General features: G+C 37.6%; 6 protein-coding genes across 6 annotated transcripts; all 6 read right to left on the bottom strand.

Moving 5' to 3' along the window:
• Positions 1–24: 24 nt before the first annotated feature.
• On the bottom strand, positions 25–1,694 carry J7337_007982 (uncharacterized protein; the record flags this gene model as incomplete). Its single annotated transcript, XM_044825609.1, has 4 exons — positions 25–959; positions 1,008–1,061; positions 1,109–1,338; positions 1,390–1,694. The coding sequence occupies 4 exons, from the start codon at positions 1,692–1,694 to the stop codon at positions 25–27; spliced, it is 1,524 nt and encodes a 507-aa protein (XP_044678526.1).
• Positions 1,695–2,212: 518 nt separating this feature from the next.
• J7337_007981 (uncharacterized protein) lies at positions 2,213–6,492 on the bottom strand (the record flags this gene model as incomplete). Its single annotated transcript, XM_044825608.1, has 9 exons — positions 2,213–2,850; positions 3,425–3,684; positions 3,734–3,875; positions 3,921–4,038; positions 4,087–5,163; positions 5,209–5,424; positions 5,474–5,595; positions 5,642–6,083; positions 6,133–6,492. 9 exons carry the CDS (start codon positions 6,490–6,492, stop codon positions 2,213–2,215), a joined length of 3,375 nt encoding a protein of 1,124 aa, XP_044678525.1.
• Positions 6,493–7,599: 1,107 nt separating this feature from the next.
• J7337_007980 (uncharacterized protein) lies at positions 7,600–8,271 on the bottom strand (the record flags this gene model as incomplete). The annotated part of the gene is made up of 1 exon (XM_044825607.1): positions 7,600–8,271. The coding sequence occupies one exon, from the start codon at positions 8,269–8,271 to the stop codon at positions 7,600–7,602; it is 672 nt and encodes a 223-aa protein (XP_044678524.1).
• A 761-nt stretch (positions 8,272–9,032) lies between these two features.
• J7337_007979 (uncharacterized protein) lies at positions 9,033–9,421 on the bottom strand (the record flags this gene model as incomplete). The annotated part of the gene is made up of 2 exons (XM_044825606.1): positions 9,033–9,107; positions 9,158–9,421. The coding sequence occupies 2 exons, from the start codon at positions 9,419–9,421 to the stop codon at positions 9,033–9,035; spliced, it is 339 nt and encodes a 112-aa protein (XP_044678523.1).
• A 672-nt stretch (positions 9,422–10,093) lies between these two features.
• On the bottom strand, positions 10,094–10,829 carry J7337_007978 (uncharacterized protein; the record flags this gene model as incomplete). Its single annotated transcript, XM_044825605.1, has 2 exons — positions 10,094–10,494; positions 10,547–10,829. 2 exons carry the CDS (start codon positions 10,827–10,829, stop codon positions 10,094–10,096), a joined length of 684 nt encoding a protein of 227 aa, XP_044678522.1.
• Positions 10,830–11,175: 346 nt separating this feature from the next.
• Positions 11,176–12,087, bottom strand: J7337_007977 (uncharacterized protein; the record flags this gene model as incomplete). Its single annotated transcript, XM_044825604.1, has 2 exons — positions 11,176–11,901; positions 11,953–12,087. 2 exons carry the CDS (start codon positions 12,085–12,087, stop codon positions 11,176–11,178), a joined length of 861 nt encoding a protein of 286 aa, XP_044678521.1.
• Between the last annotated feature and the right edge of the window lie 6,301 nt (positions 12,088–18,388).

The raw sequence follows: 18,388 nt of genomic DNA, 5'->3' as shown, positions 1-18,388 counted from the left end.
GCAAGTTTCTCCTTTTACAGTCCCTCATCGTCGCGCCAACCCAACATCCAGACCCATAGGCTTCCTCAAGAATCCCTCCCTAGTCTCCATTATATCCTGTCTCAAACGAACATCATACCGCTTAATCCAAGTAGCAGCGATAAGTCTCATCTGCATCTCAGCCAAGTTTCTTCCAACACAAGATCTAGGTCCATAACTAAAGGGGATGAAAGCATTCTTCTGCTTATCAGTCAAGCTCTCCCAACGCTCAGGCTTGAACTCATCAGCGTCAGGACCCCAGATTTCAGTAGAGTGGTGGATCGTATAAGTAGGAACGCTAAGAACAGTGCCGGGACCAAAGTATCGTCCGTGGAGGGTAACGCCCTTGTGGTTGGGGGGAATCTCGCGGGGCAGACCGATACCAGAGGGGGAGTGAATGCGCAGCGTCTCGTTGATGCAGTGTCCAAGGTAGGGAAGATGCTTAACAGATTCGTAATCCGGAATAGCAACGTCCTCAGGAACAATAGCGGAAATCTCCTCATAAAGCTTCTGCATAACACCCGGCGTTCTAACAACATGATACAGCAGCGCACAAGAAGAGTTGGAAGTAGTATCACTTCCAGCGATGAGTTGAGTGAGTGCTTCAGCGGTGAGTTCATCACGACCAAGAGGTTCGCCCTTCTCATCGCGGCCTTGCATGAGACGAGCGAGGAGATCCTTGCGGGTGGAATCGCCGCCGCGCTCGAGACGCTCGCTGACGCGGGCGATGGCGATTCCGGCGAGGTTCTCGACGGCTTGGAGACCTTGGCTGAAGAAGGGGTCGGGGAGATACTTTGCGTAGGGCTTGAGCTGGGGGAGGCAGCCGAGGGTGGCGGACACTTCGCCGCGCCGGTTCATAATCTCGACGGCTGGGGCGTAGATAGTGGGACTGGTCGGGGAGACTTTGACTTCAGCGATGTCGGCACCAGTTGAGAGCATGCCTGGTAATGTTAGCTTTATCCAAATCAAGTGTGCTTGTTTGGACTTACCGAAGGGCTTGCCAAACGCGAGATCAGCGATGATGTCGAAAGCGAGAAAGTTGACTTCAAAATGTCAGTATGATCAGAAACTAGGCTTGGTGATTACTTACACCAGTTGAGGCAGTCAACGCTTCCATAGCCATCAGCTTCCTTGTTGCTAGCGATGCGATCCCACTGGTTGATGAAGATATCGAGATTCTGTCGGATATAAGGCTCAAACTCCAAAACAGACTTGGGCGCAAAAGTATGCGACACGATCTTTCTCTTGCGAGAGTGCTCAGCTCTGTCACGAGTGTTGAAGAGACCCCGACGAATAGAGACAAAAGTATCATAAAAGTCACTAATTTGTTAGCACCTCCTTCCGAGGACTATAGTTACAGTTTAGACTTACGCCTTGAGGAAACCGTTTCCGTGACCGTAGATGGTGTTGATAGCATCCGCATCAGCAACACTAACATGGTTCGGCGCAATGCGAACCAAAACACCCAGCTTCTTATGGACCTGATCAACAATCTCGTAGCGCTTTCCACGACGACATGTAGAGAGTAACCAAAGATTCGAGAACTGTGCTGGGAAGGGGGCGGGAATACCCCGAAGGTTGGAATTGCTGATCCATGGGAGGATGTACCATGCTACGAGAGCCACGGCGAGGGCGAGTGGTGCCCAGGGAGAGATCAAGAGTTCTGTGAGAGCCATGATTGTGACACTTTGACCGGGGGAGATATTGGAGGGTGAGGTAGGGATGCTTGAGGAGTAGGAGGTGACTATTTGTATCAAGATATAATTGATAGTAGAATGCCCCAGATTTACCCCAGATGCGAGTGTTGATGAGCTCCGAGGAAGCCTTTCCCTTTGAGGAGTAGTATGGTTTGCTCCTCGGCACTTCAACTGTATGGCTTGTGATTGGTCGATTACGGCTTTTCTGGTATGCCATTGGACAGATCTTGGTCACGGGACAGCGATATTATCCTGGAACTATCTATAAATAATTGATGACTATGTAGATATTCTGTTTTGATACCATTAGATAGACTCATCTCTCAATTGTTTCCATGAAGCCCAGTCCAAAAGGCGAATTTCCTTGGCTCTGCTTCTCTTCGTCATTTGAGCCGCTGATTGAAGTTCGGCAATTGGGTGCATCCGATTGGCTCCTGTTCCGCGGAACTTGTCGGTAAATGGACACGGAAGTCGGGTCCCGACTGTGAGCATCATGACTATCTTGGCACAGCAAACCTCATCCAGAGTGGATCATCAAGAACCTTTTGCAACAGCTTGCCCTCAGTGCCAAACACCACCTCAACACCACCATCTGGCAAAGTCGGTAGAACAAGATGGCAACCAGGCAGAATACCTGTATTAGGGCATCGAATTGCCTCAATCCTATCTCCCAATAACGGCCCCCATTCCACAGTTGCCAGGTCAAACTCAGCCCATGACGTTTGTACAGATGATTTCCCCAGCACGTCCAAGAAGGCCGTTGGAACTAGCCTGGTCACATCTTCCAACTGATCGATAAGGGTCACAACATCATCTGTGAATTGATCGTTTAGGCGCAGATTCACCTCCTTGCGTATAAGCACTGCCAGATCTGCGAGGCTCAAAATAGTCAGGATTTCTCGAATCGGCGCTGAGACAGAGATGTACTGAAGAAAGCAACCTAGAGTCTGAGGGTGAACAGCAGGGTCTGTTCGCTTTCGACCATCCACGGCAATGTTGAAGACAGAGTGCAGATTCTCGCCATCTTCAAGATTGTCAATAGGTGCTTGAACGGCCACTGCGGTGCGCCACATGAGAGCTGAAAAGGCATCGTTGGAAGAGATCCATTGCTGATCTGTTGGTCTTGTCGCACGACCTGGCGAAGCTTCAGCTTTGAGAAACGCAATTGTATCCGCATATGTTCCGCACCTTGCGCCGTTGCGACATATAGTTTGGGACAAAATCTCTTCAACTTTCGGCAGCCAAGATGCAAAAGGAACAGGGACTGACTCCAAGCAGTGGAAGAGCGCTACGTCAAACTCAAAGGGGCCTTTTTTCACGTATGGAGGGTCTAAGTATTTTGGCAGAGGCGATAAAATTAAGCTTGCAGACCATGATGATGAGGTTAAGTTGACCAACCGGATAACGGGTAGCTAGGCTATAGGCCACGCAGCCTCCACAAACTCGAGCTCAGGAGAGAACGTCGATAAACAAGGTATCCATGTCCAAACGAGTTACACACAGCAAACAAAGCAAAGATGATAATTAATGGAAAATAAACTAGAAGAATAAAAGAACTATAGATTAAAAGACTAAAGAAATACCTCTACTACGAGATAGGGAAAACCGGGCAAACCGATAAAAAACCCTATCCCCCCATCATTTCACCACAAGTCGCGTATCATCCAACCCCGGTTTTGTGTTTTAGTGACCTTTTCACAGCCATGTACCGAAGATCTTCATGTAGATCATCTTGACAATCTGTACCTCCACAGCGTAAAGCAACAACTCAGCAGCCAAGAATCCAACAAAGGTAGGTGCTGGCTGAGCAAAGCTGAACGCAGGCCTAAAAGCCGGGATCCAAGGTAGGACAAAACCAATTGCCATGATCGATGCAGTAGAGAATACAAGGATCGGTGCTGCGCGGCTCTGGATGATTGGGAACTTGGCTGTTCGGAGCAAGTGGACGATCAGAGTCTGGGTGAGAAGACTGTTGCCGCGTTAGTGGTGTGATTTTAGAAGAGTGGAGGAGAGCTTACCCTTGAAGGAACCAATGTGTTTGAGCCAGCTTGACATTGTCGCTAGTAGTTCGGATGCCGTAGTAGAACCAGTTGAGAGAGAAAGTGCACATGTCGATGACCGAGCTTGTAGGACCGAGGACTATGATGAACTTGAGGATATCTGCTGCTTGTTAGACATGGCCATGGAGAGAGACAAGAAACCTACCCCTTGCGTTCCATCGTCGTGGTTGAATTAGATACTCTTCGTCAACACGATCCCAAGGAATGGCGATCTGACTGATATCATAGAGCAAATTCTGAGCGAGAAGTTGAATGCTAGTCATCTATACTCAAGTTAGCATACTCCCAGAAAGGTATGATGAGCTACTCACCGGCGTGAAAGGCAGCCAAGCACTAGCCGCCAGAATACTGAAAACATTACCAAAATTGGACGAAGCGACCATCTTGATATACTTGATAGTATTCCCATGCGTAATTCTTCCCAGAATCACACTCCGCACAATAATCGAAAGTCCCTTCTCCGTGAGTATCAAATCCGCACAATCCTTTGCTACTCCCGCTCCAGAATCAACAGAGATTCCAACATCGGCATCCCGAAGCGCACCGCAGTCGTTGATTCCGTCGCCAAGCATACCAACGCAGTTACCGGATTTTTGAAGAGCGAGAACAATAAGGCTTTTCTGCTTGGGTGTCACTTTGGCGAAGACGCTGCATCGTTCGACGGCGAGGTCGAATTCATCGGAGTCTTCGAGGAGTGCGAGTTCAGGACCGGATATGGCTTCTGCATCGTCGTCCATTGTTTCGGAGTGCTGGAGGAGTTCGAGGGAGCGGCAGATGTTGAGAGCCACGGGGAGGGAGTCACCAGTCAAGACCTTGACTTGAACACCAAGCTCAGTAAGACTTGCGATAGCATCCTTGGCATCGTCCTTGGGAGGATCAGAGAAACTAATCATTCCCTCGAGCGTCATGTTCGTCTCAAGCATATCCAGCTCATTGACATAAGACTTTCCAAGAATGCGCGACGCAACGAGAAGAACACGATAACCCTCCATATTCTTCTGCATAGCAAGCTGTCTCCACCGAGCCTGCATCCCAGTGCTGAGATACTCGCTCTTACCAGCTGAGCGCATAGATGAACATCGAGTGAGGACTTCGTCGAATGCGCCCTTTACGATGAGGAGATATTGGCCCGTTATGCCTCGGACGATGCAGCCGGAGCGACGACGTTCAAAGTCAAAGGGGATGACGCGGACTTGTTCGTAGTGTGCTACACCGACTTCGTCGCCGTTGGGGAGGTGATAGTTCAGAATAGCCCTGTCCATGTTGTTGCCGCTGTTACCTTGGATTTGAGAGTCGACTTTTGCGAGTTCCATGATGTTGAGGATGTCTTCGCCTTCAGCATCGGAGTACTTGTGTACTGAGAGTTCGTCCTTGGTCAAAGTCCCAGTCTGCCTCGTTAGTACGTGGCTAACTCACTGAAACTAAATGCATACCTTGTCGCTGCAAAGAACAGTCATGGCTCCGAGGTTCTGAACTGAGTCGAGACGTTTGACGATCGCCTGTTTCTTGGAAAGCTGGTGGGCGGCTCGAGCGAGGTTGGCGTTGACGATTGCGGGAAGCATTTCGGGAACGAGACCGACTGCGACACTGATGCTGAAAAGCGCCGCGTTCTTCCAATCTCCTGTGACTTTGCCGGAGATGCAGAGAACCTGAAGATGGTCAGTTAGAATCACGCGATTTGGTTCGAGAATTGCTTACGATGGGAACCATGACTACCATGAAACCGATGAGCATCCAAGTCACGTTTAGAATACCCTTTTGAAAGGCGTTTGGCTGTCGCTTCTTCTCAACCTCCTTGACCATGGTTGCAATCATGGCATCTACAAATATTAGCCATATCCTCTATCAGCGGTGGAGATGACTTACCATCGCCTGTCCGAACAACAAGTCCAACACCGTGACCACTCACAATATTCGTCCCCATAAGCGCAACATTGCTAAAGTCAAAGATCGAGAAAGCCTCCTTCGCATCATGAGGTCCCGCATCCTTACCCACGGGTTCACTCTCGCCCGTCCAAGCAGACTGACTGATCCTCAAGTACGAAGACTCAAGAATAAGACAATCAGCTGGAACAATAGCACCAGGAACAAGAATGACTATATCACCGGGAACAAGGTCAGTCTCGAGAACCGTGCCCTCAGTCCAGGAGAGTTGAAGTTCATCGGTGTAGGTTGCAGGTCGGCGGACTCGAATCCTGGGAATGATGGCGGATTGAAGACGAAAGATTGCGACACCGCTTTGGAACTCTTGCCAGAAGCGCACGACGACAGAAATAACGATCATGACCATGAGAACAGCAAAACCTTCCTATAATCTCATTAGCCCCATCATCAAACCTCTTTCCAACAAAACTTACCCAGCTAGGATCCGGCATTGCAACATTAAGAATCGCCAAAAACATCAACAGAATATTAAACGGGTTCGGAATGACACTCAACAACAGCATAAACCAAGACTGCGGCTTCCGCGACGAAACAACATTCTGACCCTGTACGCGTCGTCGCGCAGTAGCTTCAGCCTCAGTGATACCATCGCTGCTCGAAACTAAATGCGCAAGCGCCGTGTCAGGAGCCATGGACGCAATCCAGCGAAGGATGTCTTCGGGCGTGCTCTTGGTTGCCCGTTCTGGGTTTAGTTGCCATGTCGCGGTTCGCGCGCGGGATTTGCCGTTGCGTAGGCCAAGACGGCCGAGGATGTTGGTGTCGCGGCGGGCCATTGTGTTGACATTTGTTGACGGATCATTCGTTTTGGACATTATGCATCAGATCTAAGCTGTCAGTTCACCAGATTTCGTAGTAAAGGTAGTGCTGGCTCGTACGAAACTTAAGGTGGATCAAAGTCTGCTGCTTCAGACTTGGCGATTCCTCTGAAGAGGAGCAGTTCCAGCGAGTTCTCCAGATTTGCGAAAGGTAGGTAAGCTGTAACAAAAGAGTTGTTCATCGAATTGAACTCAATCATTTACTGTGAGTAAAGTAGAAGAAAAGTAAAGTTCTGCGCAGGATGGAGGGGATCAGCGATATATACACATCATGAACTTGTAAACTTTCTCCTGACTAGACTCCAAGAAATGACACACGCCCTAACTAAATGATATACGAAAATCTTTTCCAAACTAACACAGCCAAGACCCAAAAAGCATGTGTTATCATCTTTGGGGGGTGACTCATGCCGAGAGTATCCATCTAATAACCTCTCGTATAATACGTGCCGAATACCCTTGGCGACAAGACACGTTAAACCGGGCAGCGCATGCAAATATCTCGTAGCCAAGCGCCAAGTTACTCTCAAGGTACCTGCATACAAGAGCCGAGTTCCGAAAACTATGTGAAATGCGGTCATTGATGTGCAACATGGAACTTGGCGAGACACTGACAAGAAATCGCCTGATGCAGAGTCATGTACTCCGTATGTGCCTAACTGATCCTCAGCAGATTGACGTTCTCCGACAGAAATTTTCTCTACGGAATTCATTCTAAATGGCGTTATATTGTCAAATTACAAAAACACAGCCCAGCGGGCAATGCCGTGATTAACAATTGGCGATCAGGCACTGCCGCACTGTTGCACAGCCCCATTTGAAGAAGCTACCGAGTACCGACCGACCTCCCTTTTTCGCATTTGCGTTTTTGTATCTCTTTGGTGAGTTCCTGAACGGCACGTCAAGGTCCGAAATTGAATGTGTTTTTATATAAGTGGTTTGGTGAGGATTGGGTCTAGACTCTGGGCGACGCGTAAGCCCGCTAATGGACTAAGGGAGAGTGAATCCTGTTATACCCGGCGTATACATGTATCCTTCAACATAAAGATTGACGAAGTGCTGGGATTATGGCCAAAGGGCTGTTTTGCTCCAGGTGTTCTGGGCAGGGTCCAAAAGGTACTGCAATCGCTGATGCAGACGATCACTAGAAGCCTGCCAGAACTCAACAGCCTGCGGCGCAACAGCATAAACAACCCAGCCCTCAGCATCCAGCTCTTCCCCCTCAATCTCATGACTTTTCACGGCTTCCGCCATCTTGGCTTCCAGTTCATGCGGGTCATTAAGTGGTTCGCTCTGCCTCGACACCTTGGCAGTGATCTTGGCCATAGCCGATCTTGCCGTCCAATCCTGCTCACACTCACTTCTCGGGAGAGCATTTGCTTTACCGCGTAAGCGGATCTGGCGTCCGATCTTGGGCCAGTAGAAAGTAAGCGCGACGTTGTTGTTGGTTGAGATTTGAAGACCTTTGGGGCTGGTGGCTTTGATGGCGAAGTGCCAGCCGCGGTGGTCGATGTTTTTGAGTATAAGGACGCGTGCATCGGGACAGCCTTGGGAATCGACTGTTGCAATGGTCATGGCGTGGGGTTCGGGGACGTTGGCGGCTATAGCCTCGTCGAGCCATTTCTCGAATGCTTGGTGAGGGGTTGAGGGGAATGAAGCGAGTTCTGCTTTTGGATGCGAAGCTCCTTCTAGGACAGGAAGGGCGCGAAGCTTGGCTTGGAGTCCGGTATTTACCATTGTGCAGGTCCTGAAGTTACGTTGGGCTATTTGATAAGATGAAGCGGTAAGTTGGCGGTATTTAAGACAAACCAAGGTGGTGAATGTGACTCCCACTCTGATTCTGGAAGTATCATGGATGATCACCTAATCCGTATCTGATTCACCATGAGCCGGTATCGGATTCAATTCTGTCATACATCAATGCGCTCTACAGTAAGACGATTTATATGAAAACTTTGGTAACGTAATTATTTAACACGATTGCAACAGGAATTCTTTACATTACACTGGTTAATCATGGCGGTACGGGTCAAGCCTAACTAGCATGGCTATGCATCTACAGAGTACTCAGGTTAACGAGTGTTGGGTTCTATACCACTCGATAGAGACAAAGGAAGATGAATTGTCAAAGAGCTATCTTTTCTCTGACTCGAAGCACCGGTTGAGACAGTGACTCGCGTGATCCAATGGCGCGTATCTCAGTGAGGCAAGAGACTCCACGAGCAAGAATACACCTTCACAAATAAACAAACGAGTATATCGACGTAAACGCACGCACAAGTCATTGAAAATCGTCGGAAAGGACGTCTATTTCTTATTAATTTCTATTTTTAGCTTCGGATTCATGTAGAGTTGTCCATTGGTCCGCTTCATGATATGAGCTGGGTACATATTGAAGAAGCTTTCTCGGCATTGAGCGAAAGGACTCGGTCTTATGTATGACATGACCCTCCAAGTTCAGTCGTAGCCAAATGTCGATTCATCCTTGCGAAGAGTCTTTACTGGCTCACAAGCTTGCGAAGAGAAGACTCAACCTGACTCTCCTTATCCCCCAATCGTCCAACCTCCTTGCCCTAAATCTCATTAACTCACATCCGCAACTAATTCCATTCGTTCAACTTACATCTTTGTACTTCACGACAGTAGGAACACCATTGATGTTATAAGGTGGAAGGCGATACTTGTTCTTAGGCGTAGCTCTCCACTCCTCACGCGAACCCACGCGGACGATGTAAGCGGTAGGATCAGAAGCCCCGCCAAAAACAGCCTTCAGCGCGGGGAGCGCATCGCGGCAGTCGGGACACCATGAGGGCTCGCCTGAGGCGAAGTAGACGACGTAGTGAGTGTCGGTGGAGGTAGGTGGGGTGTTGGCGTCGATGAGAGGCATTTTGGCGGTGTCGCTGGTGATGGTTTCTTGGGGATGGAGAGGAGAAAGAGGGAGGTTGAAGATGGGTTTGAAATGTAGGATTGAAGGATTAAATGGGCGGGAGGTGAAGTTTAATCTGGGTGATATGTCAGCGAAGATTCTCGAGCAAGACGCCATGTCGCAAAAACTCAACTCGGTGTCTGATGACTAAGACAGTGCGAAGTTCTGTTAGCACATGGCAGTTCGTGCGAATGTGGCGGTACATGACAGTGCGCGCTTATTGTCCTAGTACTTATATACACCTGTCAGTTTATTTTCGCAAGCCACTATCGAATGTCCACCAGCTGATGAATCACTATGCACTCAAGTTTCTAACATTTGACTCTATTATCGAACGTTGCCATGTCCTCGACTCCACGAAAGGGCACAGTGAAATGAGCGGGGCTCATCGTATGACGAAAACCCTGAACGAATGTCGTGACTGATGTGCCTTTCTGAAGACGCATGTTATCTTCACATAAACTGTTAGACTTCTACAACCGTGTATCGATCAGATCACCCTTTCAAGCTCAAAAATGCCAGAACCAGAAAAATAGAGAAAACAGATCTTGCAATTCAGACATGTTCGTTCATTTCGTCAGTGCAGCAGCTGCCCACGATCTACATGGTATATCATAACTCATAATCCTCCCATCACTTAAGAAGCTTCCAAGACGCAGTCTCAGCCCAGAGCCTCGCATACCACTGATGCAGCTCTTCAATGAACGGAGACATGGGGCCCTTGTTCCCCGCAACCTTGCCCTCGCTGGAGAACAAAACGCTCTTGAGGCGCAACTCAACTTCCTCATGCGCCTTGTCGATAGTAGCGCTGATCTGGAAAAGACCATCAGATGGGCGCAGGGGCTGGTTGCGCGGTGAGTCGCCGCAGCGCACGGTGATGGACGTAGGAGTCTTTTCAACGACTTCGAAATGGTCAGTAATAACGGCGCCCTTGTCGTAGGTTGCTGTGGCGAGCTGCTCAGGATCCCAGAGCTGGTGCTCTGTCTCGGGACCGCGGTACTTCAATTGCGCATATTGACGTTGAATAGCGAAGCCTAAATCGGTGAGCGATAACCCAAAGCTCACTGAGATACAAAAGTCACTTACCCCAACCGCTCCAAACGCCACGACAAAACTCAAGCGTCAATTCATTGTTATTCTGCAGCAACTCCGGACGAATCTTGTCAAACGGAATGCGCTTGATGACGACATCCTGGGTAGCAGGGTTACCATTTGGATTGGCCCTCCTGAAGAGACGAGACGACCAGATGGGGTCGTTAGCGGGGAGCGGGGAGATGACGGGGTTTCGAGATGCGAGGTACGCAGCGGCTGTGGAGGTGCCCAACAAGCCGGCGAAGACTGTTTTTCTGGCCAAGCGGAAGATGCCCATGGTGTGTGAGTGAGTGGCGTTTAATGGGGAGAGTGAGGTGAGGGTGAGAATCAAGATTTGAGGTTGATGAGAGAGATAAGAAGCGCGTTTAATTTTCGGGTGGGTAATTCATGCTTGTGGGTGGATATACGTCCACTTTTTGATTGGTTGGGGGAGAATGCATCATGCGACGCTGGTGCATTTGTGCATAAAGGTGGCTGGGAATAGCATCAAATCACATGCTTCGATGCAGTAGCTTATCATGCATTTCATGTCATATCATGGCCAAAGACTTCTACATCGCTATCAACCATCGAAATATCTCATAGCTAGTAGTGAAGCCAACACGATTTATGTTTAACGTGATCTACTCCCAATTGCCCTTCTCATCAAACTTGACCAACTCCCCACTCAACAGCGCATGCTGAAGCGCCCGGCCAATATTCATAACCTGCATCCCACCCTCAATAGGCAAAGGAACCGGCTTATCCCTCAACACCGTATCCGTAAACTCATTAGCCTCCAGTGCAAAAGCATCCTCGAATCGCTGCCAATACTCAGGCTGAACCTCATGACGAATACCAAGCTTATCCGCAAGAACCACATTATTCGCCTTGGGAACAACGTTGACTGAGATCTTACCAGTCTTTCCGGTGATCTCAGTGCAGACATCATGACCGTGGGCTTGAGTTCGAGAACAGTAGAAGTAAGCGATCTTGCCGCCCCAGAATTCGACGATGCCGACTGCATTGTCGACGTCATTGAGGTCTTTGAGTTCAGGGTGGTGTTGGAGAGTGCCGGTTGCCCAGCACGCTTTAGGGATTGGGTTGCCGAGATACCAGAGTGACAAGTCAATGTCGTGAATGGCGCAGTCGACGAAAATGCCGCCGTTGCGAGAGGCATAGCGAACGAAGAACCCGGTTTCGTCGAGAAGATCGCATGTGCTTGAGCGAACCATGAATGGTTCCCCGATGGCTTTGTCCTTATAGATCTTGGCAGCTGCGTCACGGTATGAAGCATCGAAGCGACGAGAGAAACCAGCCATGACCTTAAGACGGGGGTTCTTCTTTGCTGCATCAACGACAGTTTGAGCCTGTCTTCATGGTCAGCAAGCCTCAGTAAAAAGAATTGAGGTAAAACATACCTCAGCCATATCAGTGCTCAAAGGCTTCTCGCAAAGGACGTGCAGTTCTTTGTCAAGGGCAGCAAGCGACTGACTGGAGTGCACATCGGTGCTGGTAGAAATCCAAACAGCTTGAAGGCCAGGATGGCTGAGCATCTCATCGTAGCTGTCATAGACAGAGATGTCGAACTCTTTATACTCTTCGTTCTCTTGGGCCCACTTAACTTCATGCTCTATTAAGCTATATACTGCGACGACTCAAGTGTTAAATAGAACATAACATAGTTATAGTTAATATAATAATTAATCTAACTAAGTAATAGATATTATATTATATAATAAGTTATATAGCTATTATAAGTAAATCTTATTTAATAATATAATTAATATAGTATTATACTTTATATATAATTATATACTAATATAGCTATAATATTAATTATTAAGTAAAGGTAAAGCTACTATATAATAAAAAGAAGATCTATAATTAGCTTAATTACTAATATAATTAATATATAGATATTACTTATTAATAAAAAAGGGATATTATAAGATTAATTAAGTAAAGGAATTAATTATATTTTTAATAAAAGGAAAGGTATATTATTAAAGAATAATATATATATAGCTATTATATAATATAGTAAATAGAAAGATATTATAGCTATTTCTAGCTAATTTAAAAGAATAATATTTTTATTTAAATTTACTTTTATAAGTAAAACTAGTATTTCCTTAAAGAAAAAGGTTAAATAATTTAATATAATAACTTTTATATATAGTATTTTATATTTATTTATTATAACTATAAAAGAAAAATTATAATAGTAATTAAGATTATTTACTTTTATATTTACTTATTTATTTTAATTATTAACTTTATTATTTACTTTATAAGTTATAAGCCTAGACTACTTTATTATTATAAATTTATTTTATATCTTTAAGTAAAATAATTTATATTTTAGTTATATTAGTTAAACTATATTATATTACTTATAATATAGTACTTATTAATATAATATTACTTTTTACTTAATATTATAGTTAATAAAAAGTTACTTACTAAACTATTTAATACTAGAAAAAGCAAAGTATCTATATCTAGTATATTTTAATAATTTACTTTAGCTACTTAAGCTAAAATATTATCTATTAAGGTATAATTTTAACTAAGTATATAAACACTAACCCTATAGTAAAGTATTTAGGCTAAAAGTAAGTTTATTTAGCTTAAAGCTTTAAAATAACTAACTATCTCCTTTCTTATAATAATTTAAGAAAAAGATAATTTAGAATCTCCTTAAGCTATAAGCTTACCTTAACTAATTACTTAAAATAGTACTATTAAAGAAAATACTACTTTCCTTTAGGAAATAGAGTCTAAGAAATAATATACTAAAGCCCTTAACCTAATAGCCTCTTAGCCTTATTATATTTATTTTAATATACCTCTATATCTAGCTATTAGTTATTTTTAATAAAGACTCCCTTAAAGGTAATTATAGTAGTTATTACTAGATAATAATAATAACTTTATTATATTATTATATTAATTTATATCCCTTTTTAACTTTTATTAAGACTTAACTATAATATAGCCTATACTAATATAAAGAATATTACTTTTTAATACTATATTTATTATATCTTAATTTAAGTAAGAGAAATAAGTACTAATAGATAAATATAATTTAAATAATAAAGAGTATAAAAAGATTATTAATCTTAAAGACTTTAAAATCTTAATTAATAAAGACTAGTATTTTAAAAAAGCTAAATAATAGCTTATTTAAAAACTAGTAGTTAAAAGTACTTTTATAAGTATTAGATAGGAACTTAACTTTAGCCTTATTATATATAGTAAAGTATTTTTCCTAAATATAATTATTACTATATATAAAGGAAAGGTATTTAATATTATCTAATAATATAGTTATAGCTTAATTATATTTAAATATCTAGAAAAATAATTTACTAGCTTACTTACTTTATATAAAGATAATATATTAGCTAAATTTAATAATTTTAGTTTAAGAACTTAAAGATATATTTTAATTTTTATTAAAAAGTTTTAATTAATTATATTTTTTTATAAAGTAGTAAATAGTAAATTACTTAATAATATCTTTTTTTACTATTTATCTTATACTATCTTATTAATTAATAATAACTAGTTTTACTAAACTTATTAATTTTATTAGAAAGGTTTACTTAATTATAGTATTTATAAGTATTTTAAGGATTTAGTATAATATATAAATAAAATATAACTATAAGTAAAAATATAATTTAAAAATAAAAATAAAAAGAAATTAAAAAAGTAAAATAACTTTTTAAGTAATAAGGTACCTTTTAATAAATAAAGTAGTATTCCTAAGCCTAATATTATATATAATTATTATAAGAAAAAAGGGTATAAAGAAGCTAATTATTAAAAGAAATATAAAAAGCTAAAATAAAAAGAAAAAAAAATAAAGATAAATATATAATAAATTAAATATATATTTAATATAAATAACTTTTCTTATAAACTGACCTTTTTTATAGTCTAAATAAAGCACTTTATTTAGCAAGAGCTTAAGTAAATCTATTATAAATTTACTATAAATAACTTTATTATAAAAAATACCTTATAATAAAGTATAAACACTAGTGTATTTTCTTAAGTATAAGGACTTATAAATAACTATTACTTTAGTCTATATAGTAATCCTATATAAGATATAATAAATATAATAAAGAATATATATAATTTAATTAAATTAGTATTTTATAAGTATAATTTATTATATAGTTATATAGAAAATAAGAATAATATATATAAAGAACTTAATAAAACTAATTATTAGTATAAGGAACTAATTATTAAGTCTATTAAACCTTAAACTTTAATTATTATAAAGCTTATTACTATTAAAAAGGAATATAAAGAGATCTCCTAGAAATAAAAGGCTTTAGAATCTATAGATCTTACTCTTTAGACTTTATTTATTTTTCTATAATTAGTAATTAAACTTTAAGATTAAAAATAATAATTAGAAAGTATAGAACTAAACTTAGGTCTTTAAAGTAAAAAAAGGAACTAAAATATATATAATATAATAAATCTTACCTATTTAAAAGATAACTTAAGTAATACTACTATACTTAATAAAAAAGAAACTAAATATCTAGAGACTAGAATTTATATTATTTAATCCCTTAATATAAAATTAAATACTTATTAAGACTAATAGCTTTAGGATATTAAAGCAGATATATATATAGTAAATAATATAAAGTAGTTTTATAATAGTTATTAAAAGCTATTTAGCTATAAATTTCTAATTATAATAAGAAGAGGTATAATATACTTAATAGTAATTAAGCAGGCTTATATATAAATTATAGTTAATAGAAAGCCTATTAATATAAAGCTAAAAGCTATACTTTTAATTAAAACTTTTTTATTAAATATATTTTTAAGTAAAAAAATATATTAAAATAGTAGATATATTATCTAAAATAATATTTTTAATATATATAATTATAAAATTACTTAACTAAATATTCCTACTTATAGCTTTTTACTTAAAATTAAAGGTAGCTTATAGTTAAAAGCTAGTCTTATAGTAATAAATATATTAAGCTAAGTAAAAGATACTTAACTTTAGTATAGATGCCTTATATATATAAGCTATAAAAATATAATATAAATAATAAAATATATAAAAGGTATAAGTAATATAAAAGAACTATAAGTTAACCCTTATAATATATATAAACTAGCTAAAAGCATTAGATTTATCTTAAAAACCATTTAACTATAATCTAACTAAGTATTTAATTATATATATATAGATTTTTACTTCTTTAAACTACTAATAAGCTTAAAAATATAATATTTATATTTTATAATTAATAATAAGTCTTACTTTAAGAAAGGTAATACTTTATTAATTAAAAATAGAGCTTCCCCTTTTATATATATATTAATTATATAGTAATACTTATAAACTAGAAAATATCTTATAATCCTATATAAAGATATAAAAGGAGAATTTTATAATTATTTAATTTAAGAATTTATAAAAAATATAAAAATATATTATAAAATAATTCTACTTTATAGCTATAAGTAAGTAGGATTTTATAAATATACTAACTAAATTATACTTAATAAAAGCTATATAATTATAATTAATAATCTTAATATCCCTTTATATTTTTAAAAGGAGGTATTACTAAATATAATTAATATTATAAATATTATAGTTATAAAGATTTAAGTTAATAGATCTAATATTTAGATAATACTATATAAAGTGTTTTAGAATAATCTAAAATTAGGTAATAATAAACTAGATATATCTTACCTTTAAGTAATTAATATAAAGTATTTTATTAATATTAAACTAAAGGATTAAGTTATATTTAATAAGCTAACCTTAAGAGTATAAAAAGGTATCTTAATTAGATTTAATAATTAATTTATTTATAAAGTATATAATTTTTAAATTAAAAAGATTTACTAGACTTTATATATTATATTCTATAAGTAAAGTAATTATAAATATAGGGATAAGATTAAAAGATCCTAGCCTAAAGAAATATTTTAATAAAAGAAAGATAACTTTATACTTAAAATAGTAACTTAAAGCTATAAATTCCCTAACCCTTTAACTCTTAAAGCTATACTTAATTAACTTAATAGTAAGCTTTAATAAGAAATAATAATTTCTAAATTTATTAACTTATTTAAGAAAGATATAATTTACTTTATAAATAAGGCTAACCTTTCTAAAGGCTATTACCTCTTTATAATAAAATAGGTAACTTAATATAAATAAGATAAATATAGTTATATTATTAAATAAAAGATATATCTTATAGTAAGAGGCTTCTAATAGAAGGAGAGAATTAATTATAATAAAATATTCTTTTTAATAGTTAGATTTACTTTATAAAGAGTAATTATTGCTTTTTTAGTCTAAGAAGAAAAGGATCTATCTTAAGCTAATATTATAGCTACTTATTTAAATAGTAACTTTAATAAATTTATCTATATTAAGTAGTTTCTTATACTTATTTAATTTATAAAATTACTAAAGGGAAAAGTTTAGGCCTAAAAGTTTAGCTAGTTTAAAAATACTATTATATTATTAAATAAAGTATTATATAAACTTAAATAATCTAAAAATAATAGTAAATTAAATTTAATAAAGAGATAAGTAAAATTAACTTTAAATAACTTAAGACTAATATATCTATATATATTAAAAAGGATACTAATTAGATTATTATAATATATATTAATAATATACTATTAGTTACTGAATTTAAAGAAAGTACTAATAAGCTATATAATTTAATAAAAAATACTTTTAAATTTAAAAAAAGTAGATTTTTAAGTTATTTTCTTAAAGTTATAATCTAGAGAATATAAACTAGTATTTTAATCTCTTAAGGTATATATATTAATAATATTTTTACTATAACTAGGCTAGAATTATACTAACTAGTTAGTATATTAATAGATATAGGCTTATATTTAGTTATAAAAATATTAAGTAAGCTAATAGATAATAAAGTATATATCTTATTTACTTAATTTATTAATAAAATGAATTACCTTACTATATAGACCTAACTTAATATTACTTTTATAAATAGTTTATAAGTATAATTTATTATAAACCTAATAGCTAATTACTTTAATTATATAAAGAGAATTACTTAGTACTTTAATAAATATTATAATTTAAGAATTTACTATTATAAATTAAATAAGAAATAGTTTAGTAATACTTATAGAATTTATAGATATATAAACTCTAATTATATAAGTAATCCTAAAACTAGCTAATTAACTGCTAGGTATGTTCTTTTTATATATAGAAAACTGATTTTATAGGTATTATAAAAATAAAAAATAATTATAAAGTCTATAATTAAAGCTAAATACTATATATTATTTATAGTAACTTATAAAGTAATATAAATATAGGGCTTTATAAAAAAGCTTAGCTAATTACTTAATAAATTAATTATTATTTTCTATAATAATTAAAGTATAATTAAACTAGTATATAACCCTAAATTTTATATATATATAAAGCAGATATATATTAAATACTATTATATATAAAAGGTAATTATAGATAGTTATATTAAGCTAGAATATATAGCTACTAATTAAATAGCTACTAATAGCTTAATAAAACTGCTTACTAAACTATAATATAAGAAGTTTATTTCTTTTTTTAATATAAAGAAATATAAGCTTAATAATCTATATTAGGATTTATTAGCTTAAGGAAGAGTATTAAATAAAATATAATATAGTTATAGTTAGTATAATAATTAATTTAATTAAGTAATAGATATTATATTATATAATAAGTTATATAACTATTATAAGTAAATCTTATTTAATAATATAATTAATATAGTATTATATTTTATATATAATTAT

This window comes from Fusarium musae, chromosome 6 (genome assembly GCF_019915245.1).
Source record: "Fusarium musae strain F31 chromosome 6, whole genome shotgun sequence".
Classification (NCBI taxonomy): Eukaryota; Fungi; Ascomycota; class Sordariomycetes; order Hypocreales; family Nectriaceae; genus Fusarium; species Fusarium musae.
Note: the sequence above shows the minus strand (reverse complement) of the source record. Positions and strands in the feature narration are given on the sequence as shown.